Consider the following 27616-nt stretch of genomic DNA (forward strand, 5'->3'; position numbering starts at 1 on the left):
AGGTAGTGAAAGGACTTCCTATTTACTTGTATACATGGTAATATTGTGATACTAAACTTATTTTTCTTTTAATGTGTGCAGTCACAAATGGTTGGTTCCAATACACCTGAAGTGAACAAAGGCAAATAAAAAGTTGTGGAGAAGAAGGTAGTTGAAGGACTGTCTATTTACTTTTATACATGGTAATATTATGATACTAAATATATTTTTGTTCTTATGTTTGCAGTCACAAAGGGATGGTTCCAGTAGACCTGAAGTGAGCAAAGACAAACAAAAAGTTGTGGAGAAGGTACTTCAATGAGTTGGTATTATTGTGTTTATTTTGTTTAGTGATTTTGTATTATTGTAGTCCATTGTTTAACAAGTTATTTTAGAACAATTGTGCTAAAACCAGTTCTGTATTTTAGCAGGATATGTCTTTAATTAGGGCATTATGTGGTGGTGGACTACTTGGTCCGCAGTCATCTACTGTTTTTAAGGTAATTAAATCTACCCTCATTCCTGATTTCTATTTTTTTTTTTTTACCCTCATAATTATCTTTTATATAACTTATTTTTGATTTTTTTTTTTAAAAAAACATATAAAGAAGAAGAGCATATCCAATAGGAAAGCATCTACAAGTGGCTGTGCACATTCCAAGAGAAAGGAAATCAACATCCCACAGTTTGTTGACGAGCGAGAGCACACACCTCCCCCTGGGTTTGCTGATATACGCAGAGAATTACCACTCGTTGGGGGTGCTGTCCAAGGAAGAGTATCACCTCCTACTGGAGCTGCTGATGAAGAAAGAGTATCACTTCCACCTAGACCTGTTATTCTTGAACATGGATTTGGTGCAAGCATTGTACTACCTCCAGCATGGGGTGTGTCACTTACAGCCTTAACAGATGATCTAGATGATCTAGTACTTCCTAAGTTGTCCATAGAAGGGCCTGCAACAAGGACTCACCATTCAAATCAGATAGTTGGTATTTGTCATAGTGTTTCCAAAAAAAACATTGGCCCAATACACATTGACCTAACTGAAGATGACTGTGAAACTGAAACTGTTGTAAGATGATGGCCATTGACTAGGGGTGGCTGAAGTTCAAGATTTGCATGAAAAGGTCCATTAAGAAGAGGTGGTTCAACTGTATCAACTGGAACTAGGGGTGTGGCAGCAAGGGGTGGGACAGTCAGCGGTGGTGTAGCAAGGGATGGTGTAGCTAGGGGTGCTGCAGCTAGGGGTGGGGTAGTAAAGGGTATGTAGTTAGGGGTGGTGCAGCCAGGGGTGGTGGAACACCATATGTGGCAGGCAGAGGTGGTGCAAATGCTTCTTCATCATCAGACCAAGTGAAAGGCAAACACATTGTTACAACAGTCAACAGTCAAATTTAACGTCAAACCGTTAAATTTGATGGATTGTTCTTCTATTTTTTATTATATGTCTGTTTGGAATATGTTTCAAAATATATATATAAACAAAAAAGCATAGTAGAAACAAGTAAAATAGCAATATATAATTGCCTAAGTAGAAAACTCAAAGTTAATGTCAAATTATAAGTCATACTTTTGTTTGCATAGGTGTTAAAAATGGAGGCTTATAGACAATGTTAGTTATTTTACTGTTATAAAGAAATGTCCTTATTGGTAATTTGGTCATGAAACCGCAATTATATGCTAATGTTATCATAACACTCAATTGATAAAAAAAATACTTTTTAGCATGTTTTATTAAATGCCTGTGTAATTTTAAAAAGTAACGATTTTAAAAACGCAATTTTTAAAATTGCCCTTATTAAAATTATACTCCCAAATGGGCATAAACATTCTTACTTTTATTTTTTATTTTTTATTTTTTATGTCATCAATTAATTTTGGCTGCACCTTCGGTCCACTAAACGATAAATGTACACTGCAGGTTTTTTCCAATTGTAACTCCCACTCAAATGAAATACAAAGATCCCTCGCCTTGAAGAACACTCAATTATTTAATAGCAAAACCGGGCTCCTTTCTAAAAGTAAATAGGTCTATAAAAACAAACTTAGTCCGCAAACTTGTAAGTTTCAAACTCATCTTCTTGTGTAGCTGTGTAGTTAAAGAAAAAGAACAAGAAAAAGAAAAGAAAAAATGGACGGCCTCTCAAATGCATTTTCGGTGCTAGAGCTAGACGCTGAAGATGATCGATTGCAGTCCGCCTCTGCTGCTTCCCCACTCGAAGTGCCCACTTGCTCTGCCACTGCAGGTTTTGCTTTATCAACGCCTTTCTTTTTCCGTCTTTTTTTTTTTTAATTTTTTTTCTTCCAATCGGGTTATCACTCTTACATGGTCACTCGAAAAGTCTTTTAGGGTTAGGGTTAGGGTTTCAGCGGCTGCTAGACCAAAGAAACGAAATCAGGGGGGGAGTGTATATTATGGAACTTGATGTAGATTGTCTGTATTGTTGGACTGAATTTGAAGTTGATGAAGAGTTTGTTAATGTGTACTTTTGAGTGCTTGTTCTGACTTATTAACTGCTCTTAATTGGGGTGGTTAAGAAGATGGGAAATGATATTGAATGCTGGCTTCATCTAAAGGACCAAACCCTTGCTTTTTATGCTTTACGGTTCTCGTTAAAACATTTAACATACTTTATAAATTTATTTAATCTTACTGACGTTGTGAATCTTCTTTTTGGTATAACTTTTGTGAGTTTCGAAATAATTCTTTGACAATTGCATAGTTTAGCCTGGTAGACTTAGAATTCTCATTTTCCTAGTGTTATGGACACTTACGAAGAAATTCGATATGTTCCTTTCATAGTATTTTGGCTTTGACACACTTATATGTGATTCTAACATGCCCTAGTGATTGATCTGGACGTGTAATGATGTGCATCTATCTTTCTGGCATGTAGTGGACACGTCCGGAATTGTTTCTTTTACTCGGCATAAAAAGGAGACTTACTTTTAAAAAACACATAGGGCCTGTTATTAGTTATCCATAATTTTGGTTGTTTTTTCCCCTGACATAGAAAATGTTTGTTATATATCTCTCGAGTCATTAAATTTGTTAAGAAAGCCTGTACTTGCAAACTAAGGAGGAGGAAGGGGGAGGGAAGCTTCACGATAGTTTTCCCATTCTTGTAGGAGTAGCCAACTGGTTTGAAAAACTTCAGAGGGATTTTCTGTGAGGTGGAGTTGGTGGCGAGTTCAAATTCCATCTAGTAAGTTGGTCGAAATTTGTTTTCCTGTTTGCTCCGGTGGTTTGGGGGTTAGAAATATGATTAAGTTTAAACAAGCTCTCTTGGGGAAGTAGTTATAGAGGTATGAGACGAAAAAGAGAGGTGTTGTGGAGATCAGTGGTGGGAACCATGGGGTTAGGTTGGTGTTCCAAGGAGGGAGGCTGTTGGTGATTTTTGGGGTGGGGGTGTGGAAAACCATTATGAGTGGGTGGGTTTTTTTTTTGTTGGTTTTTCTTAGCTTTGTTAGACATGAGGTGAGAGACAGGTCTAGGATAAGATTTTGAGATGATTTGTGGTGTCAGGATTATCTCTTGAAGGCCTCTTTTCCTGAATTGTTTAGTATTGCGTGATGTAAGGAGGCTCTGGTGGCAGATCATATGCAGTTCCCTAGTGCAAACCTTTAGTGAAATATTACTTTTACCGAACCCGTGCACGATTGGGAGGTGGATTTGTTTCGTTCTTTGATCTTTTGTACTCTTTGAGAATGAGACGAGGTGGTGAGCATAAATTGTGTTGGGTCCCTTCCGAAAGGCGGAAGTTTGAGGTTAAGTCCTTCTATCATGTTCTTTGCACTCCCGTTGGCTCCCCGTTTCCTTGGAAGAGCATTTGGAGAGTTAGGGATCCTTTGAGAGCCGCGTTCTTTGTGTGGACGGTGGAATTAGGTAAGTTCTTAATTATGGATAACTTGAGAAAGAGACATGTAATTGTGGCCGATTGGTGCTATTTGAGTAAAAGGAGTGGGGGTACTATTGATCTCATTTTTCTACATTGTGAGGTGGCTAGAGATCTATGGGTTTTGATCTTGCATCTATTTGGTATAGAGTAGGTCATGCCCAAAAGAGTGGTGGAGATGCTGGGCTAGTTGGAGAGACCAATTGGGAAACCAATGCATTTTAGAGTCTTGGAGGGTGGCTCATTTGTGTTTATTGTGGTACATTTGGAGAGAGCTGAATGTGAGACATTTTGAAGATTGTGAGAGATTGGTGGTCGAGTTAAAAGCCATCATGTTCAAATCTCTTTAGGCTTGGATGATGGTGTACAATAGTCCTCGTTTTTCTACTTTTTTTTTTGGAATTTTTGAAATTGTGTTATTCTTTTTCTCTCTAATTAGGGGTTTCTCTTGTATACTTTATGTGTACTTGGGTTGCGCTCTTATGTGCTTTTTATGAGATTGAATTACTTCATAAAAAAAAAAGTTAGAGAAAAGGAAATTATCTAGGGTATAGTTATATTTACTTCATGGTTTGGTTTACAAGCCTTATGCTTTGTTCCATATTTTGCTAATTTGGTTTTTTTCTTAGGCTCCATTTGTTTGGGCATAAAATATTGTAGGAAAATGTTTTCAGCTAAAAACATTTTTCGAAAAAAAAGGCTATTTTTCGTTGTTTGTTTGCAACTTTGAAAATAGTCTAGAAGACATTTTCCGGCGTTCGACTTGTACAAAAAATCACCAAATATTTCTTGTATTTTCATATAATTATATTAACCTATAAATAACGACTGTCACTCACAATATAAATTAACTAAAACCAACCAAAGTTATTTCTAATTAAAAAATATACATATATCAACTAATGGTGACCTATAATAAAAAATCATAAATGTATAAACCTCCAGAAACACATTCAAAGTACGATAGAAAATTCAATCATAACTGTTGCTATTCAAGTTCAAACTTAAATATTACAATCAAGATTTGACAAAATAACCATCTGTTCTACCATAATATTGCAATCAAAGCACCACCAAAATACGGCCATCTAAGTTCAACCATAAATTCTACAGTCTAACATGTTCGCTAAATTACTACCATACATGAAGCAATCTCCATCATGGTTCAAAAGTAATAGCATATATTAGTTAGTGTTCTACAGATCTATTTTTTTTTTTTTTTGTTTTTGATGGATTGTTTTACTACTATCTATAATACCCAAAATTTGATCTCCATAGTTATTGAAGAAGTTGTCCAACCAAATCTTTCGAAGTTCATCCTTGTGGCCATTATGCATTTCCTTCAATCCTTCTTGCTTTATTTTCGTTGACTTCTACTCAGTAGAGTTTGTTGCCAATTTATGATAATTCAAGTGATCATCAGTCTTTCTATCAAATGAATTTTATCCCTCCATTTTCCTCGGTGAAACCACTTCAAGTTCCTGTGAAGGGAGATAAACCCCATAAGTCAAACACGCCAAAAATGCAATGTTGTAAGAAAACACTATCAAAACTTGTTTGAAAAAAAAGGGAGGATAACTATGATAATACACCAATGCTCTAGATTTTGTCTTTATCGTGTTCTGTTTCACTTTGATATGTGATTAGTATCTGTAGCAACTTCTTATCTTCAAACTCAACTGAAAGTTTTGCTAATGGAAGGACAAGGATAAGAAAATTGAGAGAAAACTGAGGGGTTGCTTGGAGCCATGGAACTCAAACCCACCGATAAAAATGGAAATGTTTAATCCAGGTTCAGAAATTGGCATTTCCTCTTATGTTTTTTTATTTTATTTTATTTTTTTATTTTTTATTTTTCCTCCCCCATATAAGCTTTTGCATATTGTATTAGTGCTGATAGTAGTTCAGGAACTTGAGTTTAGAAATTCAGAAAATGTACATAGTCAAATGGTTAGGAACAAAAAGGAAAGGAATAAAAGGGGTTATCATAAAGAAGTAAAATCTATACTTTTTGCTTGATAACATTAACATTGAGAAAAACTGCATGATTGTAAGCTAACTTTGAGCTTTTGCTCTGTAAGGCTCTTTCACTTCTACGGTTCTACCTGTTGTGTAGAGGATTGGGACCAGTGGGAGCCATTTTCTTCGACTGAAAGTGTTATTATCCTTCGTAGACTTGGGCTCTGTTTTTTTCAACGTACAATGCTTTTTATTAGAAAATATTTTCAGCATTTGGCTTGTATGGAAAATCAATAACGACAACGGTGATGGTAGCGATGATGACGAGTGGGGGTGATGGCCGGCGACCTCCTGCAACTTCCAGCGACCTCTGGTGACTTTTGGCAACCTTTGACAAACTCTGGTGCGGCCACCAATGACCTCCGGTGAATTCCAATACGGCGGTCGACGACCTTCAATGAAATTTAGTGCGGCAGCTGGTGACCCCTAGCGTAATCCAGTGCGGTGGCCTACGAACTTTGGTGGCAACGGAGAATGAACTACTACAGAGAGTGCGTCTGAGAAGGAGAAACTCAAACTCGGAAAATGGTTTTTTAAAAAAAAAGAAAAAAAAAGAAAACATGAATACTTGAAAATAGGGAAACCCTTTTCCAGAAAATAGTTTTAGGTCAAAACAAACGGAGCCTTAGAGAAGTGCTCTGAGCGAAAATGAAGTCTCTTGTACTTGCACTTGTTCATTGCTTCTAATGTCTCATTTAAGCTTCTATCCTTAGCACCATCAGTGGCAGTGAGGATTGTCATCCTTGCTACTACATCAAAGCCATCAAAAGCCAACGACAAAAGACATAGGAGAATCATGACCTTGGCTAGTCTCATTGTGAGAATGATTTGATTTAGTAAAATTTTTATATTAATGAAAGAAACCCATAAAAGAACAAAGATAGATCTATATGGAGACCCACATGATTATATTTCTAATGATACACGCCATAGAGGCAATCCTTCAAACAGGTTAAAGGCACATACACAACCATACAATATACATTGTGCATTCAAATAATGAGCCAAAATTCAAATCTAACCAAGCAATAACCAAAGTCTAATTGAAGCAATTTGTTATAGAATGTCAGTGAAAAACAATTACATGATTTCAACAGAAAATGAGAAACGAAATTCAAAAGAAGAGGAGGACCTGGAGGACGATGCTTCCTCTAAGTACGCACTTTGCGAGGTAGTGAGTGTTGTTGCTAGAGGTGGACAAAGATGATTGGGACTTGGCTGAGGAATACTCTTCCTCTGAAACCGCCGTTGAAGATTAGTTTGAACCTTGCAAGGGCTATGGTTTTCTGTTTGTTTCTCTGGAAACCCAAGGCACCACCACTATCACCTATGGTAGCACGGTACTAAGAACCTTTGCCACTATCACCAGCTGAAGCCAAAGATGAGAGACACTTATGTGGTGGTGGCGGAGAAGCCAAAGTAGCAAAAAACCGTTCAATTGAGGAAATGCGCTCGTGGTAGTGTGAGGCATCCTCTCGATTGACGAAGACGTTTTATGCTTTCTTAAAGCGTAAAATGTTTTTCGCCTGTGGCTTTATGTGGTTTACAATCAACGGAAATTATTGTCTAATTGACCACCATTTTACACCACGCCAAACACTTGATAGATGGGAAAACATTTTCTGGAAAATATTTTCTGCCAAAACAAATGGGGCCTTAGTTTTGTTTGCTGTTAATTAGGATTTAGTTTATGCTGTCGACATCTCTTCTTAAATATGGCAAGCCTGCTTTCTTTATGAACCATATAATTTCATAACTCAAAGGCAAATAGCGATCTATTTGTCTATCTCTTTATCCACTTATCTATCTATAATCTATCGGTTTATCTATCTTTGAATTTATAGATAAATGCTGCTAAGTGGATAAATGTTTGGAAAAGTTGGCTCAGAGATTGAATTGCTTGTCATGCTAATTATGTATTTTGTTGACACAGGTAAACGTGCAAAGAAAGTTAACGGCCTTGATGACAAATTGCTGGTAGAAAAAGAAAAGCAGTGTCAACAAAACATAGTGATGCCTTCAGTAGTGTACAAATTGCCCCTTGTGTGGATTGACTTGGAAATGACTGGTAGGCACGTGTTGAATTATAAATAGATATGCCTATTGATCATTTACAGTGACTTGGGAATTTGTTTTTGGTTGATACTGTTCACAAACCTTATTATGGTTTAATAAAGCATAAATGTTTAATGACCCTCATATTTTGTATCATTATTTATTGTTTTTCAATTGGAGGAATCAAGCATTGGCTTAACTATTGATGATAAGAAGCAACAGTAGTTGCTGAAATATCACAATTTTTTCTTAATCAAGAACCATCAAAGCAGGTCAGAATTTCAAAATAGCAATAACTTTAAGATAGGAGTTCAAAGAAATTTGGAATTTCTTAAATGCTGCTGATGAATATATCCTTTGAAAGAAGATCCCTTAAAACAAGGCATGGGAAGGTCAAAATTGCCATGACTTAGCGATGACTATTATTCGCAGAAGATGCCGCTTTCGCTTCGTCAATTGGTAAAAAATGGTCTGATTTCCTCTTAAGTGATGCCATGTACTTGGGATAAGGCTCTGCCGATCTGTCTTATCTCTTTTGAGTCTTGAAAAGGGATAAGATTAATTTTTATGGCCCTTTTAGAAATTCCGTGATCTAGGTTATTAAGGATATTAATGTATTGAGGAAGTGATAAGTTAGCATTAATACCATAATAGGCATTCGTAAAACCATAGAAATCGGCAAGTATAAATGAAGCAAATAATGTACAAATATGTTACAGTTCTTTGTACTTGTCGGATTCTTTTAGGAATCTGAAAGTAGTCACTTGTGTTTCTATAGGTCACGTAGTGAACTTTTTTATTGGCTTTGGGCTTTTGGATCTTCATATTTTCTTCTTGATTGTATTTTATTAACACTAAAAGTTAGAACTACATGTAAGATGGTGCAAGATGTTCCAAATTTGGACATTTGTTTCAACGTGACGATTGTAGCAAGCTGATTGGCTATTATAAGTTGGTTTTGGTTCTGAATGGTGATGCACCAAAGGCCTAAATTTTCTAGGGGATGGAACAATTGCTGTAAGTGGCGACAGAAACTGTAAAAATCGTTGTAATTTGGACCAATTCTTGGTGCATCTTTATCTGATCCATTATATTTTAATACCTATTTCTTTGGTAAAGTAATTCTTGATCAGTGGAGCATCTTTTTCATCGTCAAGGATCCTTAAGGAGTCTTCATAGTTGATCATTATGCTGATCTATAAAGAAATTAGCTTATGTAGTGCAAAACCAGCCTTTAAATATGTTTTTTTCATTTACTAATAATCTTTTTCATCGTCAAGGATCCTTAAGGACTCTTCATTGTTAATCATTATGCTGATCTATAAAGAAATTAGCTTATGTAGTGCAAAACGAGCCTTTAAATATGTTTTGTAGTTTCAGTCTCAAGTTTCATTTGTACTTACTTGCCAGTCTTTTATCTTTGGCGAGAATCCTCTTTTGATAATGAAATTAGGAAAATTCTACATAGAATGTAATATATAACATAAATTGGTTCTATAAAATAGAGTAACTTCTTCATTATGATCCTTAAAAAAGACAAGAAATAATAAGAAGAAAAAGACTTGTACTTTTCAGGAATGGAATGCGTAGACAAAACATGTATATTAGTTGGATGTTTTGCATATGCCTCGACCCTTCAACCGGCCTATAGGCATTGCTTGCCACATCTCATCCCTTGTGTTGCTTGCAAACAAAATCTGTGTTTCTGAAGTCATCATCCGCCAACACAATTATGTACCTAGCCATAACTATTTTGGTACAGTGGTAATTACAAGAACCAAGGAGAAAATACTTTGGGTTCTTATCTTATTGCTTGGGAGAAAAGGGAAAAAGGTAACCTGATTTTGTCCATGTTGATTTATTGTTTATGCACTCTGTGTTCCTTCGTTCTCTAGATCTGAGTCTGATTTTGATTCCCCCCGCGTTTGCATGTTTTATCTGTTCCTGTTTGTGTATTGTTGTGATGTTAGATTTATTGGTTATGTTTAATGAATCTAACATTCACAATAAATACTAGACAAGTTACTTGGTTATACTTTAACTTTAGCGCTCACATTACCTATTGTTTGGATCAGTCTAAGCAAAAGGTTCTTTTCTTAGTGAATTTTCTTCTTGTTTGTTATAATGTTCCACTTGTAAGCTAAATGGTTGGATGCCTGATGATGCAAAAGAAATTCAAAATACATTTTAATCTTTCATTCTTTAACGTCTTGGGATATACAGGTTTAAATGTTGAAGTTGATAGAATACTGGAGATTGCTTGTATTATTACAGATGGTAATCTGTCCAAAACACTCGAGGTATTTCCTTATTTGCCAGTCCATTTTCATGCTTACTATTGTATTTTGTTGTGTGTGTGTGTGTATATATATTTTGTTTCTTATCATGTTCCTGTAATTTGTTTTTTTGTTTGATATTTATTATTATCTCTAACATGTGTGGTTGTCATGTAAGTTTTTTCTTTTTTTTACATTTTTAGAAATTCTATCTACTTATTTTTTATATTCTAAAAAATGTAATATTTGTCTGCCATTTTGAGACTTGTGTTAATATCTTCTCTCTTCTCACACTGGGTCAGAAAAGTTCTTGGTTGTGCTATACTTATCAGAAAAGAAAAAAAATGGTTGTACTATGCAATCTGCAGTCAATGAAGTCTTGACTAACAGGAGTTATTACATATACGAATCTCCTATCTTATATTTTGGACAACATTTCTTCTTTTAGGGCCCTGATTTGGTTATCCATCAAAATAAGGAGTGTCTAGATAGGATGGGTGAATGGTGTCAAAGTCATCATGCAGCAAGTGGTAAGTGGTGCATATTGTGATTTTACTCTGTATTTTAATTGTTTTCTGTTAGCCATATTTTTTATATGCTTATCATCCAGGGAACCATTGCTAATGGTTTTAAATAAATTTAGGGTTGACAGAAAAGGTGGTCCGAAGTACAATTAGTGAAAAAGAAGCTGAAAAGCAGGTGTGTTAGAATCTAAGTGGTGAGCTTTCCTTCATTTGTCTTTTTTCTTTTTTCATGTATGCATTTATCAACTATCTAAATTATAATTTCATGTTATGGTCAATGGTCTTGACAACCTTTTGTTGTCCCTCGCAGTTATGTTGCAAGGCATTGAGATAACATCATAGGAATACTAGTTTTTTTTTTGTTTTTAGTCTTTTTTTCTTTCTTTTTGTTGGTTTCCACCAAATTTATGCATGTTTTTGGATGTGCATTGGGTATGTAACTTGGAAAGGAAACATGTATATGCTGACTTAAGAAGAGCATTTGCATGCTTGTTAATGTGTTTTGTTTTTTTTTTTTGAAAAAATGTTCTAATGCGACATAAAAGTTAAAAGTATTTTTTGAGAATTATTTTCTGGTGTGGTCCACATTTGAGAAAATGTTTTATAGAGTACACCTGCTTATTTTGAAAGCCCCAAACAAATGTAAGCCCTAACTGTAAAAAAAAAGATTTAAGAAAAAAAGGAAAGGTAAAGGTGGCTGTGCTGGCACTTGAACCAACCTCCATTGGGGGGCAGCCACCCTGAGATGCATAGGGGTGGCTGCACGGCCAATCCTGACTTAGATCGGGGTGTTGCGTGGCCGCTCAAATCACCACTGTGCGGCAAATCCTCACTACAACTGCAAAAGCCCCAACTGTTTTGGTTGAGTTGAAAGCTGCTCAGAACTTGCCTTAAGCCAATTGGGTGAAGGAGGCTGCAGATGCGTGCAGGATTTGATAAGTTCTCAGCTTGCATTGGGCATCAAATTGAGCTGAGTTATATGCTTGCAATAGTTTGATTGAAGTGAAAGAGCTCTAGACACAACTGCCCATGGCTTTTTTATTCCTCCCCTTCCAAATTGTTTAGCAATGCTGTAGACAAGGATGCATTGGTGGTGGACTGTTTGGATAATAATAATCATATTTGATGCCCTTGACATGCAAGATCAGATAATGGCAATTATCATTGATGAGAGTTGTACAAGATTGTGTATTGGAAGCTCTGTTCTCCTTTCTAGATTTGTTGTATTTGGTATTAGGTATTTAGATATCAGCATGACAAAATTATTTGGTGGGTTCAACCTAACAGAGTACAAGAGAATGAAGAAATAGCGGCTCTCTCTCTCTCTCTCTTCTCTAGCGGCGGTGTGTGTAGGCGCGTCTCGCTAGAGCTCGGTTTTGGTTAGTGGGATGCACTTGGATTAGTGGAGATGGAGCGTCGTTTTACGGTGGAAGCTAAATCATTCTTCTTATCGGCGAAGGTAGGCAAGTTAGAGGTTCATTTGGAGGAAAGAAGAAAAGGGTATGGGGGTTCTATTTTTTTGGGGATTAGGGGCTCGGATTGGTTAGCAGATACGGTGGAGGAGGTGATGTTGTCTCAAGGGAAGGAGTTTGTTAAATCTTTTCGTGAGGAGGTGGAGGTGTTGATGGTCTGTAAGGGTAGCAACATGTCTGGTCACTTTTTAGAGGTTGTCTTTGCTGAGGGTGGCCGGAAAGGGATTATTTGGATCCCTGAGGGCCAAGGAGGTTGGGGGTGGCATCGTTTCGTGGACGAGTTGAGGCTTCTACTATAGCTCATCGTTGTTAAGGATCGGCTGAGGGGTGCTGGAGGCTTCTTTGGCGGAGGTCATTTTTCGTCGCAACGATCCTATGTGGCAGTGCTCTCAACGCCACTGAGTGGATTGAAGCCGTTGTTTAACATCGATCTGTTTTTGGTGGCGGGTTGCTCAGAGTTGGTGAAGGATGGTGAGGAGGCGAGATCACCAGTGAATTGCTTTGAGTTTGAGCATGGTGCTCCGATCAAAAAGGAAACGGTTGGCTCTTTGCTAGGTAGGAGTTATTTCTTAGTGAGACTGCGCGCAAACGATGAAGACGATGACTGTTTTGCGGTCGTGGAAGAGGATCCTTGAAAAGATTAGGGCTGACGTGGATTGGGCCCTCTCTAACGGGCTGGGCCTAAAGCTCAAATCCTTTTGTGGCTTTTCGGTGAAGGCTGGGCTTAAGTTGAAGAAGGTCAGGCCTTCAATGTTGGACTTGGTTCTAGAGCTCATCATTGGATCAGGGTCAAAGGTAGAAAGAAAACCCGGTTCAACCCAAAATCAGCCGGATCCGGCTACCTCGTGGGCTGGTCTTCCCCACAATTTCGTTGAAGGCGCAGGTTCTAAAGCAAGTCGTGGGGCCGCATCCCCGGAGGTGGTGCTTGACTTTGACACGCCAACGTTACCTAACATGCTGGTGCTATCTCCATCGAACCCAGTAGCTTTCGAAGGCTACTCCGACGACTTTGCTATGGTGTGCCTAACGAGTGTTCAGACTTCGGTGGGTGACCCTAAGGACCCGGCATCAACGGAGGCTCTGGTGAGGTCTGTAGCTACGGTGGTAGGAGAAGCTATCGGTAAGGTTGTTCGTAAACCTCCTTCGGCAAAAGGTTTGCTCTGGCGGGGGTTTTTGGGGTCGAGCACCGCTCCTTTTTCTTGTAGGATCTCACCTGACGCGAAGGAGGTGTCTTCATTGACACTGGTAGCTAAGGAAGCCTCGGTTGCAAGGAATACTCCGACAACAGCTACTGTGGTCCAACCTCTGTTGTCAAATAAGGGGTCATTCGAGGGTTCTTGTTTAGGGGTGGCTGTGCTAGGCGAGAGACTTCATCTCCACCATCCTGTAATGTCGGAGGATGGAGCACCTATTTACCCTTTAGATTCCAAGTCACAGCAGAGTTACTCTCGGAAAGTAAAGAATCACATAGGTGCGATGTTGAACAAGAAGTTGATTGACTCAGCTATGGCTGCCACTTCTTCGGGTGGGAAGGAGGACTCTTTCGAGGTGGTGCTCAATGCAATGGGAGTCACTCCCACTTTGGGGTTGTCTTGTGGTGGCGATGAGAAACGGCTTAAGGATCTTCTTTCAGCCAGTGAAGAGGATCAATTTCTTGAAGATGGGGTGCCTGCTCCAAAAAAAACCTAAGGGGAAGAGGGAGCTCAAAAATTTGGAATGCTCCATTAACTCTAGTAGAGGCAAAGCTGTGCGAGTCTAGGAAGGCATTGTTTAGGGCTTAGTTGGGTTCTAGGGGTATGTATATGTGGGCTTAGGGATTTTGTGGGTCTCAGGCTTCTTTTAATGGGGTCTCTTTGCAGGTTTACGTTGGTTGCCCTGTGTATACTCTGTGTACCTAGGGGCGCCGTACGCTTTTTGATATATACAACATTACTTATAAAAAAAAGGAAAAATTCTCTGGTTTCCCTCCAAGAATGAAGGTTTTGAGGCTAAAACATGTTATAGAGTTGAGAGGGACAATAGGTAACCAATCACATGGAAAAGTGCATGGAAGGTTAAGGTGCCAAAGAAAGTGGCCTTTTGTGTTTGGATGGTTGCTCTTGGGGAGATTCTATTATCGATAAAGGAAGAGGAGGAACTGAACTATATTTTGATTTTGTTGGCATGTGAAATAGTGGTGAATTGGTGGATCATGTACTACTTCATTGCTCTATTGTTAGAGAGATGTGGTGTCTAGTTTTTTCGTTGTTTGGCTTAATGCGGGTTATGTCTCAGATAGTGATTGACCTATAAGCTTATTGGAAAGTGTGTTTCAGTTGGTGTCAAAGTAGTGGTATTTGGAATGTTGTGCCTCTATGCCTCATGGATGGTGCCTATATTGAAATTGTAGAACCTCATATAGGGACAAGCTCTCTTTGATTAAGTTCTTAAGATTGCTTTGGGATAGGAAATTCATAGCGGTTCCTTTTATTCTTTGTTGCGTTTTTTTTTAAAAAGGATTGTAATGGTGTTGCTTTTTGGGAAGACGTGTCTTATTTTCAGTCTTTAAATTTATCTTACATATAGATTATAGTACATGTATTGTTGAAGATACTTTTGAAAGATATGAAGAACACAATAGGATGTCATATATGATGCACTTCACTTTATTAGGGATCTAAAAGCCAATTTATGTTGATTGTTTTAAAAATATTGTTTTTAGGAAGTTTTCTAAGATTTCGATATGACCATATAGTCTAGGAATAATTTTTGATGGATTTAATGTGTTCCTAGGGCTCTGTTTGGTGCCTATATATAGATGCTAGATACGCCTCTTTTGTGTGAAACAAGAATGATCTTTGACAAAAATTTGATATCTGGAAGAGCTTGTGCTCTTCTTCTTGTGCTCTTCTTCTTCGAGTCATTTTGCATTCTCTCCCAATTTCTATCATTTTTTTTTTTTGTTTTTTATTTTTATTTTTTATTTTTTATAAATAATGTATATTCATTTAAAGCGCAGAGGGGTGCAACCCAAATACACAAGAAGTATACATGAGAACCCCTAACCCATAGAGGAAAAAGAACATAAATCTAAAGAAAAAGTAGAAGTAGGCGAAATAGTTCATGCCACTCTCCCTGTATTCAGAGTTTGTAGCACCGACTTCTTCAAATCTAGCAAACTAGTCTCGCGATTGTCAAGGTTTCGAGCATTCCGCTCACGCCAAAGACACCACATCAAACATATAGGGGCCATCCTTCATAAATGCAATGTTGTACGGTTCCCAAATTGTCCCCTCCAACTTCCCAACACTCACGCACACTGCGAGGTATAACGCAAGCAACACAAAAAAGCTGAAGAATCACACTCCACATCTTTGTTTCAACCTCACAATGAAGTAATAAGTGCTCAATGGATTCTCTACTATTCTTACACACACAATACCATTCCAGTATAATAATATTCCTCTTATGTAAGTTATCAAAAGTTAAGATTTTTCCTAGAGTCATTGGTCCACACAAAGAAGGCCACTCGCGGGGGAGTTTTAACTTTCCAAATACTCTTCCTGAGAAATGTGGACCATACAGGAGTAGACAATACCTAATAGTACGTCTTCACTTCAAAGGACTTAATTTTTTATGGGATCCAACATATTTTATCCTCGTCTCAATACCTTACTTTTTGGGAGAACAATAATTCAAAAATTCGAGTGACCATGTCCACCTCCCATTCATGCATCGGTTGAGTGAACAAGATATTTCAATGGATGTTACCATTATGAAACTGCATGTTCTCCTCCACCCATGCGTCCTTACTACATGCAATAGTGAACAACTCCGGAAAGAGGACCTTCAAAGATAGTTTCCCACACCACACATGATGCCAAAACAACACTTTAGAATCTTACCTACTTCATAACGCACACAATGCGCAAAACCAGCCCACCCCCTCTTGATATATTTCCACCCACCCACTCCATATGGTCCCCTACCTCCTTGGAACACCAACCACCCCTCATACTATCATATTTGATGTCCACCAACTTCCTCCACAAAACATCCCTTTCCGTAGCAAACCTCCATAACCACTTGCCCAATAGAGCTCGATTAAACTAAGCATGTTTTTCACCCCTAACCCCCCTGAGTTCTTTGGGGTACACACCTTCAACCAATTCACCAGATGAAACTCGAATTCGTCACCAATGCCTCCCCAAAGAAAGTCCCTTTGAAGTTTTTCCAAACAATTAGCCACTCCCACTAGAATAGGGAATATGGACCAAATAATTTGTGGGTAAGTTAGAGAGAGTACTTTTGATCAACGTTAACCTACCTCCCTTTGATAAATACCTCTTCCACCCCGCTAATCTATTCTCCATCTTTTCCATAATGCTACGCCGAATTGTTGATGCCTTATAATGACACCCAAAGGAAGACCCAAATACTTTATCGGCAACGAAGCCACACCATACGCAAGATTGCTAGCCCAGCTCACCACATCCTTGACATCACCTACTGGAACAATCTCAGACTTAGACAAATTAATTTTTAGCCTCGATGCTAGTTCAAAACAAAGCAACAAACTTCTCAAATTTCTGAATTGATCAACACTTGGATCACAAGAAAGTAGTGTGTCATCTGCAAATAACAAATGTGACACTGTCATCTGAACAATCTCAGACTTAGACAAATTAGTTTTTAGCCCCGACGCTAGTTCAAAACAAAGCGGCTCAAATTTCTGAATTGTTCAACACTAGGCTCACAAAAAAGTAGCATGTCATCTGCAAATAACAAATGTGACACTATCATTTCCTCCTGATTTCTCGAACCCACAGAGAACCCAGAAAGAAGACCTCTCTCCACCGTTGTAGACATCATCCTACTAAATGCCTCCATCACCAACAAAAACAATAAATGGGACAATGTAATCCTCTTGAGCTACTAAAAAACCCCAAAGGCGACCCATTTATTATAATGGAAAATCGGACCGTAGAAATGCAATGATCTATCCATTCTCACCATCTCGCTCCAAAACCACAGCTCTCTATCAAATGTAACAGAATTCCCAATTCACGTGATCGTATGCCTTTTTCAGGTCTAATTTACATAAAACACCCGGTACCCCAAAGCAAAGCTGACTATCCAAACATTCATTTGCCACCAAAACAAAATCCAGAACTTTTATTTTCTCACTAGCCATTCCATCTTCTCTGCTGCTTCTATTCTTCCCCATTCTCACTCTCTTTTCTTGGTATGCCATTTCTCTCTTTTTAGATCTCTTTATGTATCTCTAACCCTCTAGACATGTTCCCACACTCGATAGCTAAAAATCTCTATTCAATGTGCTTTAATTGTTTTTTTTTTTTTTAATAAGTAACACAATTTATTAAAAAGCACAAAAGGCACAACCTAAGTACACATGAAGTATACAACAGAAACCCGTAGGCAGTAGAAAAAAAATGATCAAGAAAAACATGAAAGCTATAAATATTTAACTCCACAACAACTCTCTAGTTATAGAGAGTCTTAAAGAAAGCTTCCTTAAGTTATTCCACCATTTGAGCACGGTCTTCAAAGCTCCGATCATTTCTCTTCCTCCAAAGACACCACATAAGGCAAGATGAAACCATCTTCCATATCGATTTCTACAAAAAACCCTTTCCAGCAAGCAAAAGATCTACCACTTGACCGGACATAACCCATGGCAACCCTATAAGGTTGAAGATGGTATTTCACAGGGCATTAGCCATCTCACAATGTAGTAAAAGGTGATTCAATGATTGCCTACTTTTCTTACACAAAACAACACCAATCAACCACAATGATATGTAGCTTTCTAAGATTAGCTATCTCAGTGTGCTTTAATGTGCGGGTTATTAGGTGGGTGGTACCAATTTACTTATAGATGAAGCTAGAAGCTAATCTTGTACCATGCAGGATTATTGAGTTTCATTATTTAATTGCTAATATTCTATTTAAAATGTTTGTGTTGGGAATATCTAACTGATAACTACTTGCCTTTTTCCCTTCCATTTTTGAATTCATCTACACTCAAATTGTATTTTTATGAGTATAGGATTTTTTGTAATGCTACCTGCATCAACTAATGCAGCAGTGTTTGCATATATAGCCAAGAAAGAGTTACAAGTCAATACTACTTTAAACTCTACAATACAACACAAGTTTAAACACTATAGGATAGTACTAGAGTCCTATCATAAGTCTTCTACTTGATGCTTATCATCCTCTGGATTATCTCTAGGAGTTTGAGTTTGAGTAGGTCTAATACACCCCCGCAATCTCGACGGTGGAAGTCTAACGTTGAGATTGGACTTTAGGAGTGTGAACTCCTTGGAGACTAGAGGCTTTGTGAGAATGTTTGCCACTTGATCTTTTCCCGAAATGAATCTTACGTCTAGAATTTTGGAGGCCACTTTGTCTCGTACAAAATGATAGTCAATGGCGATGTGCTTTGTTCGAGCATGGAACATTGGATTTGAACTGAGATACGTTGCACCAATATTATCACAATGCAGAATTGGAGGATGAGATAAAGAGACTCCCAATAGAGACTCGATCCAGGTCAGTTCGGCAGAGGCATTTGCTAAGGCCTTGTATTTAGATTCAGTACTAGACCTAGAGACTGTAGGTTGCTTTTTGGAACTCCATGAGATGAGGTTATTGCCGAGGAAGGTGCAATATCCAGATGTTGAACGGTGATCATCAGGGCATCCAGCCCAATCGGAATCTAAGTAAGCAACCAGTTGGCATGAAGATGACTTGGAGATGAAGAATATGTGGTCGCTTGTGGCTTTGAGGTAACGCAATATTCGTTTGACAGCAACCTAGTTGAGGCCCGTGGGGTCACAACTATGAATGAAACATATGACCTCTCGTCACCTAAGATTTTTATGAGAAAAAATAATTTTTTTTATTACATTATAGCATTTCTAGGTTTGTGTAAAGAGGTTGTAAAGCTTAGCATTTCTTGACACGTGGGATCCAACAAGCCCCGTAGTGCTCAAGTGGAGCTTACATATGAGCCCTTGCACACTCATTTTACCGCTCTGAAAAACCTGCGCTCTCTGAAGCTGTGTGTTTCGGAAGCTCTTCGAATCGGCGATCTGTTTTCTGAATCAGGTATACGATATATAGTTGGATTAGTGATTGTTGGGCCTTCGTACTTGCTTAAAGTTGATGAAGCTGACATTGGAGAAGAGATAGGCTATGCTAAGAGCATGTTGGTCTTGGACTACAAATCATGTATGTATCTTTGCTGAGATAGATGAAGACCATCAACCATCCATGTAGCTTCAACTCCCAAAAGAAATGTAATGGCCCAAGATTCTTGATTGCAAAGGACTGTTGAAGATCAGTGATGAGTTTGGAGATAGCATCAGTGTGAGAGCTGGTGATGATGATGTCATCAACGTAGATTAGGACATAAATTGTTACGCCATTTTTCCTGTATAGAAATAAAGATGAGTCAGATTTGGAGGAGCAAAATTGAAGCTCTTGTAGCCGATTGCTTAGGCGAGTGAACCAAGCCCTTGGTGCTTGCTTGAGTCCGTAAAGAGCTTTGTGTAGCTTGCAAACTACATGAGGTGAAATAGGATGGATGTACCCTGGGGGTTGTGCCATGTACACGTCTTCATTGATGAAACCGTGGAGAAAAGCATTACTTACATCTATTTGATGAACCTTCCAGTTTTCCATGAGAGCAATGGTGAGCACAATTCGGATGGTGATAGGCTTTACAACCGGGCTATAGGTTTCAGCATAGTCAATACCTAGTTGTTGGTGAAAACCTATAGCAACAAGTCTTGCTTTATATCTGTCGATGCTCCCATTAGTGTTACTCTTTATTCTAAATACCCACTTGGAGCCCACAATGTTCATGGATGGAGATTGGTTTACTAGAGACAATGTGCCGTTTTTGAGAAGAGCATCAAATTCTTCATTCATGGCCTGCCGCCATTTGGGATCTTTGGATGCAACTGTGTAGCATGTAGGTTCACTTTCTTCAGAATGTGAGGAAGCATAAAGTGCCCGTGGTGGATATTTTATTCTCCCATCATTAAGTTGTTGTGGTTGGAATATACCATGTTGAGAACGAGTTGTCATCCCGTGTGTTCATGGGGGTGGCCTTGGTTCAATGGAATCAGTCGAGGGATTTGGTGAAGCTTGCATTGAGACTACATTAGGAATGCTACTTGAGGAGGAGATAGAGGAAGAAGTAGAGGTACATGGTTCGGGAGGTGTAGGGGATGGTGAAGGGATGATAATAGGCGGGAGTTGAGGTGGTTGGGACGCTTGAAATTGCCGAGAGGGTAAGATGAATGTGGCTGGAGAATGTGGGGAAGCTGTGGACAGAATGGGGGTCACCTTTGAGTTTTTGGAAAATGGGAAAGAGGACTCATTGAATACAACATGTCAAGCAATGTACATCTTCCCAGTGGGAAGATGTAGGCATTTGTAGCCTTGGTGCTCTTTGCTGTATCCAATAAAGACACACAACATTTGGATTGAAAATCTAACTTATGTTTGTTGTAAGGTCGAAGGAAGGGCCAGCATTCACAACCAAAGGTCTTGAGGAATTTATAGTTAGGAATGCTCTTGAAAAGGAGTTGAAAAGAGGATTTGGAGGGAAGACGATTGATGACGTATGTGGCTGTTTCAAAAGCAGCATCCCAGCAGGTTAATGGAACATGAGCCGTGGCTAGGAGAGTGAGACCAGTTTCAACAATGTGTCTTTGATGGCACTCAACTGAACCCATTTGATGGTGTGTGTGTGGGGGCAGCTAGATCTATAGGTTATACCCATTTTGGTTAGAGTTGATTTGAGTGGGCTAAATTTCATTCCATTATCACTTTGCACAGATTGAATCTTACGGTTAAAGTAAGTTTCAACAAGATTTTTGAAACGAATAAATATAGCAGAGACTTCAGATTTGTGTCATAGGAAAAAGCCAAATGTATTTTGTGAAGTCATCAACGATGCAAAAATAGAATCTTTTATTATTGATAGAGAATAAAGGAGCAGAGCCCCATACATCAAGAAAAAAGCAATTGTAAAGGATTGCTTGACACCGACTTGGACATTGGAAAGTGTTGACGATGGCTTTTACTTTGTTGACATCAGGAACAAATTGAAGAAGTGTGGGAATTTGAAGACGCTGGAAGTCTGTTTGAGTGGACAACTCTACGAGCAATAGGTGGGGCAAGATGGCCTAACCGACAATGCCAATCTGCCATGGGAGCCTTCTCCCCAAAATAGGCAGTTTGTTTGTTGTGGGTGGACTTGGAGGAAGGCCATGGGTACAACCCGTTTCTACTTGGGCCTTGAAGTAGTAGGGTTCGGGAGTAGAGGTCCTTAACAAAGAAACAAGTAGGGTGAAACTCAATAAAAACACCATTGTCACGAGTAAATTGATTAACAGAGATGAGATTCTTGTTTATTTTAGGAACATGTAATAAGGAAGAAAGCTGAAAAGTATGACTAGAAGAAGGTAAAGTAGCAGATCCGGTATGTAAATTACGCAAACCTTGGCCGTTTCCCACTCTGATTTGGTCTGAACCATGGTAGTTATCCGCACGCACATTAAGGTTAGCTAACTCGTTGGTGAGATGGTGATTGCAGCCAGTGTCATGGTACCACTAAGGATCTGAAGTAGCATTCGTGGTTGCCATGAAAGCAGCAACTTGAGATGATTCTTGGGTAGTACGCTGCCAGCAGTTTGGTGCAGTGTGCCTAGTCTTGTGACAAAGTTGGCATGTGGGACTGGAGTACTTGTAGCCAGAAGATTGATAAGAAGCTCCCCTACCTCGACCACGGCCACGGCCACAGTTGGTATAATTGTTGCGTGGACCCTTGTTGTGGAAGGAGCCACGAGGAGGACGATAGTTAGGGGATGAGTACCTTTGAGCAGAGTTGGCAGTGGAGATGGAGAGATCAATTGCAGCAATGTGTTGCTCAAGACGCAGCTCATGAGAGAGAAGAAATCCATAGAGATCATTCAAGGAAACGGGATCAGATCGCGTGGTGATTGAGGTGACGAGAATCATAATCAGCACCAAGTCCACTGAGGATATAGGAGACAATATCGGAGTCCTCAAGAGGGTGACCAATGGCTGCTTGCATGTGAGCAAAGCCTTGGGCCTTTTGAAAATAAGCAGTGATTGGCTGAGCGCCTTTCTTCAAGGTGGTGAGTTGATGTCGGACTTGCAAGAGCCGAGCTTGAGAGTAAGAAGAGAAGAGCTTCTCCAAAGTAAGCCATAACGAACGGGAGGTGGAAATCCCAACCATATGAGGTAATAACTCGTCGGACAAGGTGGAAATAAGAGCACTCATGAGGAGCTTATCTTGGTGATACCAAAGCTGAGAATTGGGATTAGGAACCAGCATTCCAGATGTAGAATCAGCAATGAGTTTTGGTGGCTGGGGATGTGTGCCATCAATGAAACCAAAGAGATCATGGCCTTCAAGAAAGGGAGCAACAACAACCTTTCAAAAGGGATAATTTTCCCGTGTGAGTTTGAGTTTAATATGGTGATTGATGTTGTGCAACGGATTTTGGGGTGCAGCAGACGTCATAGGTAGCGTGGTGGAAGAGGTGGTAGAGGAAGAAGAAGAAGAAGAATCGGTCATAGAGAAAAATAATCAACGTTAGTCATTTTGAGGCTCTGATACCATATAGGATTTTGTGTAATGCTGCCTGCATCAACTAATGCAGCAGTGTTTGTATATATAGCCAAGAAAGAGTTACAAGTCAATACTACTTTAAACTCTACAATACATTACAAGTTTAAACACTATAGGATAGTACTAGAGTCCTATCATAAGTCTTCTTCTTGATGCTTATCATCCTCTGCATTATCTCTAGGAGTTTGAGTTTGAGTAGGTCTAATAATGAGTCTCTAGGCTTTTCCATGGCTTCTATTCTTGTGTGAATGTAACTTAAAAATCTTAAAACTCTAGTGTTGCTTTTTTTTTCCTTTCCTGTTTTGATCCTTTAGTTATTATGTAAGGATATGTTTGAAAACTGCAGGTTATGGAATTTGTAAAGAGAAATGTTGATGTTGGTACATACACACCTCTTTTGGCAGGAAATTCAGTTTACGTGGATTTTCAATTTCTAAAGGTAAATCTTACACATAATATTGTCGTATATAATTTCTTTCCCATTTACTGACTGCATGGCTATTTAGAATACAGTCTAAAGCATTGGTTCTTTTCCCTTGAATTTTCAGTGCTGCATATGTGATAGATGTCAAATTTGTTAGTCTGATAATGAAACACCAAAATTAGCAGCTTCAATTCTGATGATAGGACAGAGTTAGGCTTCTTCTAACCTATGATTAAACCATCTTAGATTATGTTATCCCAACAAGAAATGGATGAGATGTTCTTCATTGGCTAAGAATTCTTGGTTCCATGCTATGATCCTGGGAAATTCTCAGTAAATTCTTGCAGTTTCTTTTCATTTTCGGTTTAATAGTCCCTGTGAATGCTTACTCTCCCAGCAGTAGTGTGGCGTTACTTGATGCAGAAAGTTTTGAAATTAGCGTGTGGAGAATAAGTGGGTTTGGGTTGGCAGGTCTGCTCAATGGTGCTGTTTATTGTGATCACAAATACTTTGGTTTGAATCTTTCAAATATGCCACCCTGATAAATACTAAATTTAACTGGATAATTTACTTTAATTCTTCAATATGTGTCAATAAATGATGCAGCTAATGGCAAATGGAGCCTTAGAAGGCTGATAAAAGAGGATATTGTTCAATAACTTAAACAGTAGGATTGATTTAAGATCTTCCATTCTGGCTCTTCTTGGAAAGCACTATAATTTAAGAAATTACTGTCCGAAATCTTCATAAGAGCTTCAAATTGTCAGGTCTTTGCACGGTACTGACTGGGGTTCGATTTCTCAGATGCACACCTGCCCCTTTTTATCTTACTTCTCTTTTACTTATCAAAAAAATTGCCAGGTCTTTGAAATTCCATTCAATTTGCAAATGCATTATTTTGAAATTAGTTAAAACAACTCCTGAAGATATATCGTCATTGTCCCTAGTCATAACTATTGAATGTCACTACCTCAAGTAAGCATAAAAATAAAATAAAAGAATTGAAAAGGCCCTTATGTTATTATTTGCTTTAACTTAAAAAATAAAAAAGAAAAAAGAAAAAGTACCGTTTAGGGAAAGTATAGCATATGCCTTTTCTTTGGGTACCGTGTTGGAATTGGTATGCTGTTTAATTCTATGCACTTCTTGTCCCTTATCTCTCCATTTCTCAATCATGTCAATTTTTTTTTATAAGGTAAGTTTTATATCCAAATGTAAAACCGTACAAAGGCAAGGGGGCATACCCCAGCAAAGTAAAACTCGGTCATGAGGGAATGCGTTCCTCACCACAACACAAATGAAACAAAATTACAATAACTCTATTGGAAATACCTGTCAATACTGTGTATTACATTATTTACTTAATGATGCTGGAGCATTTAAAGTGCTGGCCTGATCAAATTTAGTTCTTATTTTCAGTCAAGTATCACTAGTTTTATTTTATTTTGAGTCTTTTAAAATGGGTCATGTGAGTCACTTAAGTAGGGCTAATAAAGTCTCTTCAATGATTAGGGAAACACTAACATTTTAGCTATAAATACATCTTAAGAGATTGTAGCATCCTTTTTATTTTTAATATTTTTTATTATTATTCCACCAGAAATGAAAGAAGAGAGATGTTCTTAGGTCTGAAACAAACCCCAGAATTCCATTATTCTCTGCTTTAATCTATATGCTTGTGTTTCTTTATTTCTCTGTGAGATTTCTTATTGAATTGACTTCAATAATCCGCTGGAAAATCTCTCTATTAGATTTGTTTGTTGCGTCATCTCTGTTCCTAACCATGGCCATCTTTGCAGAAATACATGCCAGATTTGGCTGCTCTTTTCTCTCATGTAGTTGTTGATGTTAGCAGCGTTAAAGCTTTATGCATTCGCTGGTTTCCTAGAGGTAAGAATACATATGAATATTAGCCTTTAGTTTTGTAGCTTTTGTATTGCCTTTTTTTTCTTTTTGTTAATTAAGTTTGATATGCTTGAAGGTTATTAGATGGGTGTCGTTGACGAGTCCAACTGTGCTTGTTCCCTAGGTTGCATCTAATTCCTTTCATAGGTTTGACCTTGTTTCAACTTTTAAGAAAGTCATAATTAATAGTGGCATCTACTTGACCAGTACAGACATTTGAAGTTACATCAGTTATAGATATGATTCTCCATTAGTATAAAAGGTACTAAACCACAAGAACAAGTACGTTAATAAATTCTTTTTGGACCTTCAGGTGAGTTTGTGCATAAAGAAAAACAGCTTCTTAACGGTTCTGTCTTCAAACATGTTTGTTCTGTCTTGTAAATTTTGATTTTTTTTCCTTTTAATTTCTAGATTGGTACGAAGATTGGAGAGGGTCACTTGACTTTTTAAGCCTGATTTTTATGCTGTTGGCATTCAAACCCTACCACTAACCGACAAAAAGGAAGAGAGAAAGAATCTTTGACTGACATGGAAAACCACATAAAACACGCTTACGGGCATGAAATGAGTGTGATAAATAGGTGTGAAGAGTAGTATTACTCTTAAATGACTCCTTGACACGGCCCGGGGATTTCCGGTTGCCCTGTGGGTCAAAGAAGCCCAATTACCTTGGCACTTAACATGGCCCCAGGGATTTCTTGTTGTCCCATAGGTCAAAGAAGCCCAATTACGTTAGTAATCTGGATATTTTAACTTGCATTTCAAAATGACTGAGCATATTATTTTAGCAAGCAATGATTCATTAATACTTTCGACACCCAATTACTTGTTTCCCAAGAAATAGTAACATTTTACTATCATCATTTACACAGATAAGAAGAAAGCCCCTTCAAAGGAAAATAAACACAGAGCCTTGGATGACATCAGAGAGAGCATAAAGGAACTTAAATATTACAAGGAGACTATTTTCAAAGCATCCAAATCTAGGAAGTGATGCACAAGGAATTGCCGCAGAAGGATTACCATGTGGAAAGGTCTACGGTTGATCATCGCTTGTTACAATATCATTTGATTTATCCAACTTATGGACATATTATGGGCTGTATTTTGATTTAACAAATAGAAGTTTGGATCCAATTCCGTTAGTTCTTTTTTGTAGGTTGTCTTGGTTAGGCAGATTCTCTACTCTGCGTATCTAAATCTACATCTAAGGATCTTGATCCCGTTAGATTTCATGTGACCTCTAATATGATTCTTATCAATGGCAGTGAATGAAATAATAAATCAGCAATAATTCAAAACTTTGATAATAGCTCAGAATTTGGAAGGACGACAATATGATTTGAACTAATTCAATATGTATTCACGCCTTCCCTTTAAGATCGAAAGGTGAATTGTTTTTTATTTTTTTATTTTTTTTCAAGTAATTCAAATTCATTATAAGCGCAAAAGGGTGCAACTTTAGTACACAAAGTATAGTTAAATAAGAACAAAATTTTGAAAATAAACTATTCTATGCTACTCTCCATGTATAAAGGGATTGTAACATCACCTTCTCTAGTTCTAGCATCACATTCTCATGAAAGCACTTTGCATTTCACTCTCTTTAAAGATGCCACATTAAACACAAAGGGGTCAACCTTCACATTTTTAAAGCAGTACGATTTCTCAATTGTCCTTTCCAACTCATTAACTCAATCACCATTTGAGCCATAAGCCATGCAATACCAAACAACTAGAAAAGCGCACTCCACAATGACGAAGGTGATCACTCGACTCTCCACATTTCTTACACATACAATATCATTCAACCACAATAACATTTCTCTTTCGTAAATTATCAAAAATTTAAATTTTTTTATAAAGCCATTGTTTACACAGAATGCCATTCTTGAGTGAGCCTTAACTTTCCAAATACTCTTCAAGTAAAATTAAAACTTTCCTTGGTAGATATCACCCAACAATTTTTTTTCCTCACCTCCTTGCCTTACTCTTTAAGAATAAAACAGCTTAGAAAACGTAGACCACTTTAACCTCCCAATCATGCACAAGTCTTGTAAAGAAAATATTCCAACTATTGTTTCCATTTCAGAATTGAATATGATCTACACTCTACACCCGTGCATCCTTACCATGAGAAATAGTGAATAATTCTGGAAATGAGAACTTCAAAGGTTGCTCATCACACCAAACATCATGCCAAAACCTGTAACGCCCCAAATATTAATTAGGATAAGAGTGTCACCTTTTATTTAAAAAGTGACAAACCTTCATTGTACGCTCTCTGATGATAATTTAAGATTTACTGGTCTTATTTACTTGGTAAGTAAGACGAATAGGTGAACCAAAAAATTAATTATCAGCTAATTAATTTTTTCAAGCGTTAC

At 38.1% G+C, this 27616-nt stretch overlaps 1 protein-coding gene across 1 annotated transcript; it reads left to right on the forward strand.

The window, feature by feature from the left end:
* Positions 1-1937: 1937 nt before the first annotated feature.
* Positions 1938-26531, forward strand: LOC132164755 (oligoribonuclease). Its single transcript, XM_059575310.1, has 8 exons — positions 1938-2226; positions 7829-7963; positions 10174-10250; positions 10675-10756; positions 10870-10925; positions 23244-23336; positions 25121-25211; positions 26102-26531. The coding sequence occupies exons 1-8, from the start codon at positions 2112-2114 to the stop codon at positions 26221-26223; spliced, it is 771 nt and encodes a 256-aa protein (XP_059431293.1). The 5' UTR covers positions 1938-2111; the 3' UTR covers positions 26224-26531.
* Positions 26532-27616: the final 1085 nt, after the last annotated feature.

The sequence above is a fragment of the Corylus avellana genome, chromosome ca10, assembly GCF_901000735.1.
Source record: "Corylus avellana chromosome ca10, CavTom2PMs-1.0".
In the NCBI taxonomy this organism is placed as follows: domain Eukaryota; kingdom Viridiplantae; phylum Streptophyta; class Magnoliopsida; order Fagales; family Betulaceae; genus Corylus; species Corylus avellana.

Coding starts and splice junctions, on each gene's coding strand:
- LOC132164755 (XM_059575310.1), top strand. CDS start 2,112: ATGGACGGCCTCTCAAATGCATTTTCGGTGCTAGAGCTAGACGCTGAA. Junction 10,251..10,674: donor ATCTGTCCAAAACACTCGAG/GTATTTCCTTAT, acceptor TTCTTCTTTTAG/GGCCCTGATTTGGTTATCCA. Junction 10,926..23,243: donor AAAAAGAAGCTGAAAAGCAG/GTGTGTTAGAAT, acceptor TGAAAACTGCAG/GTTATGGAATTTGTAAAGAG.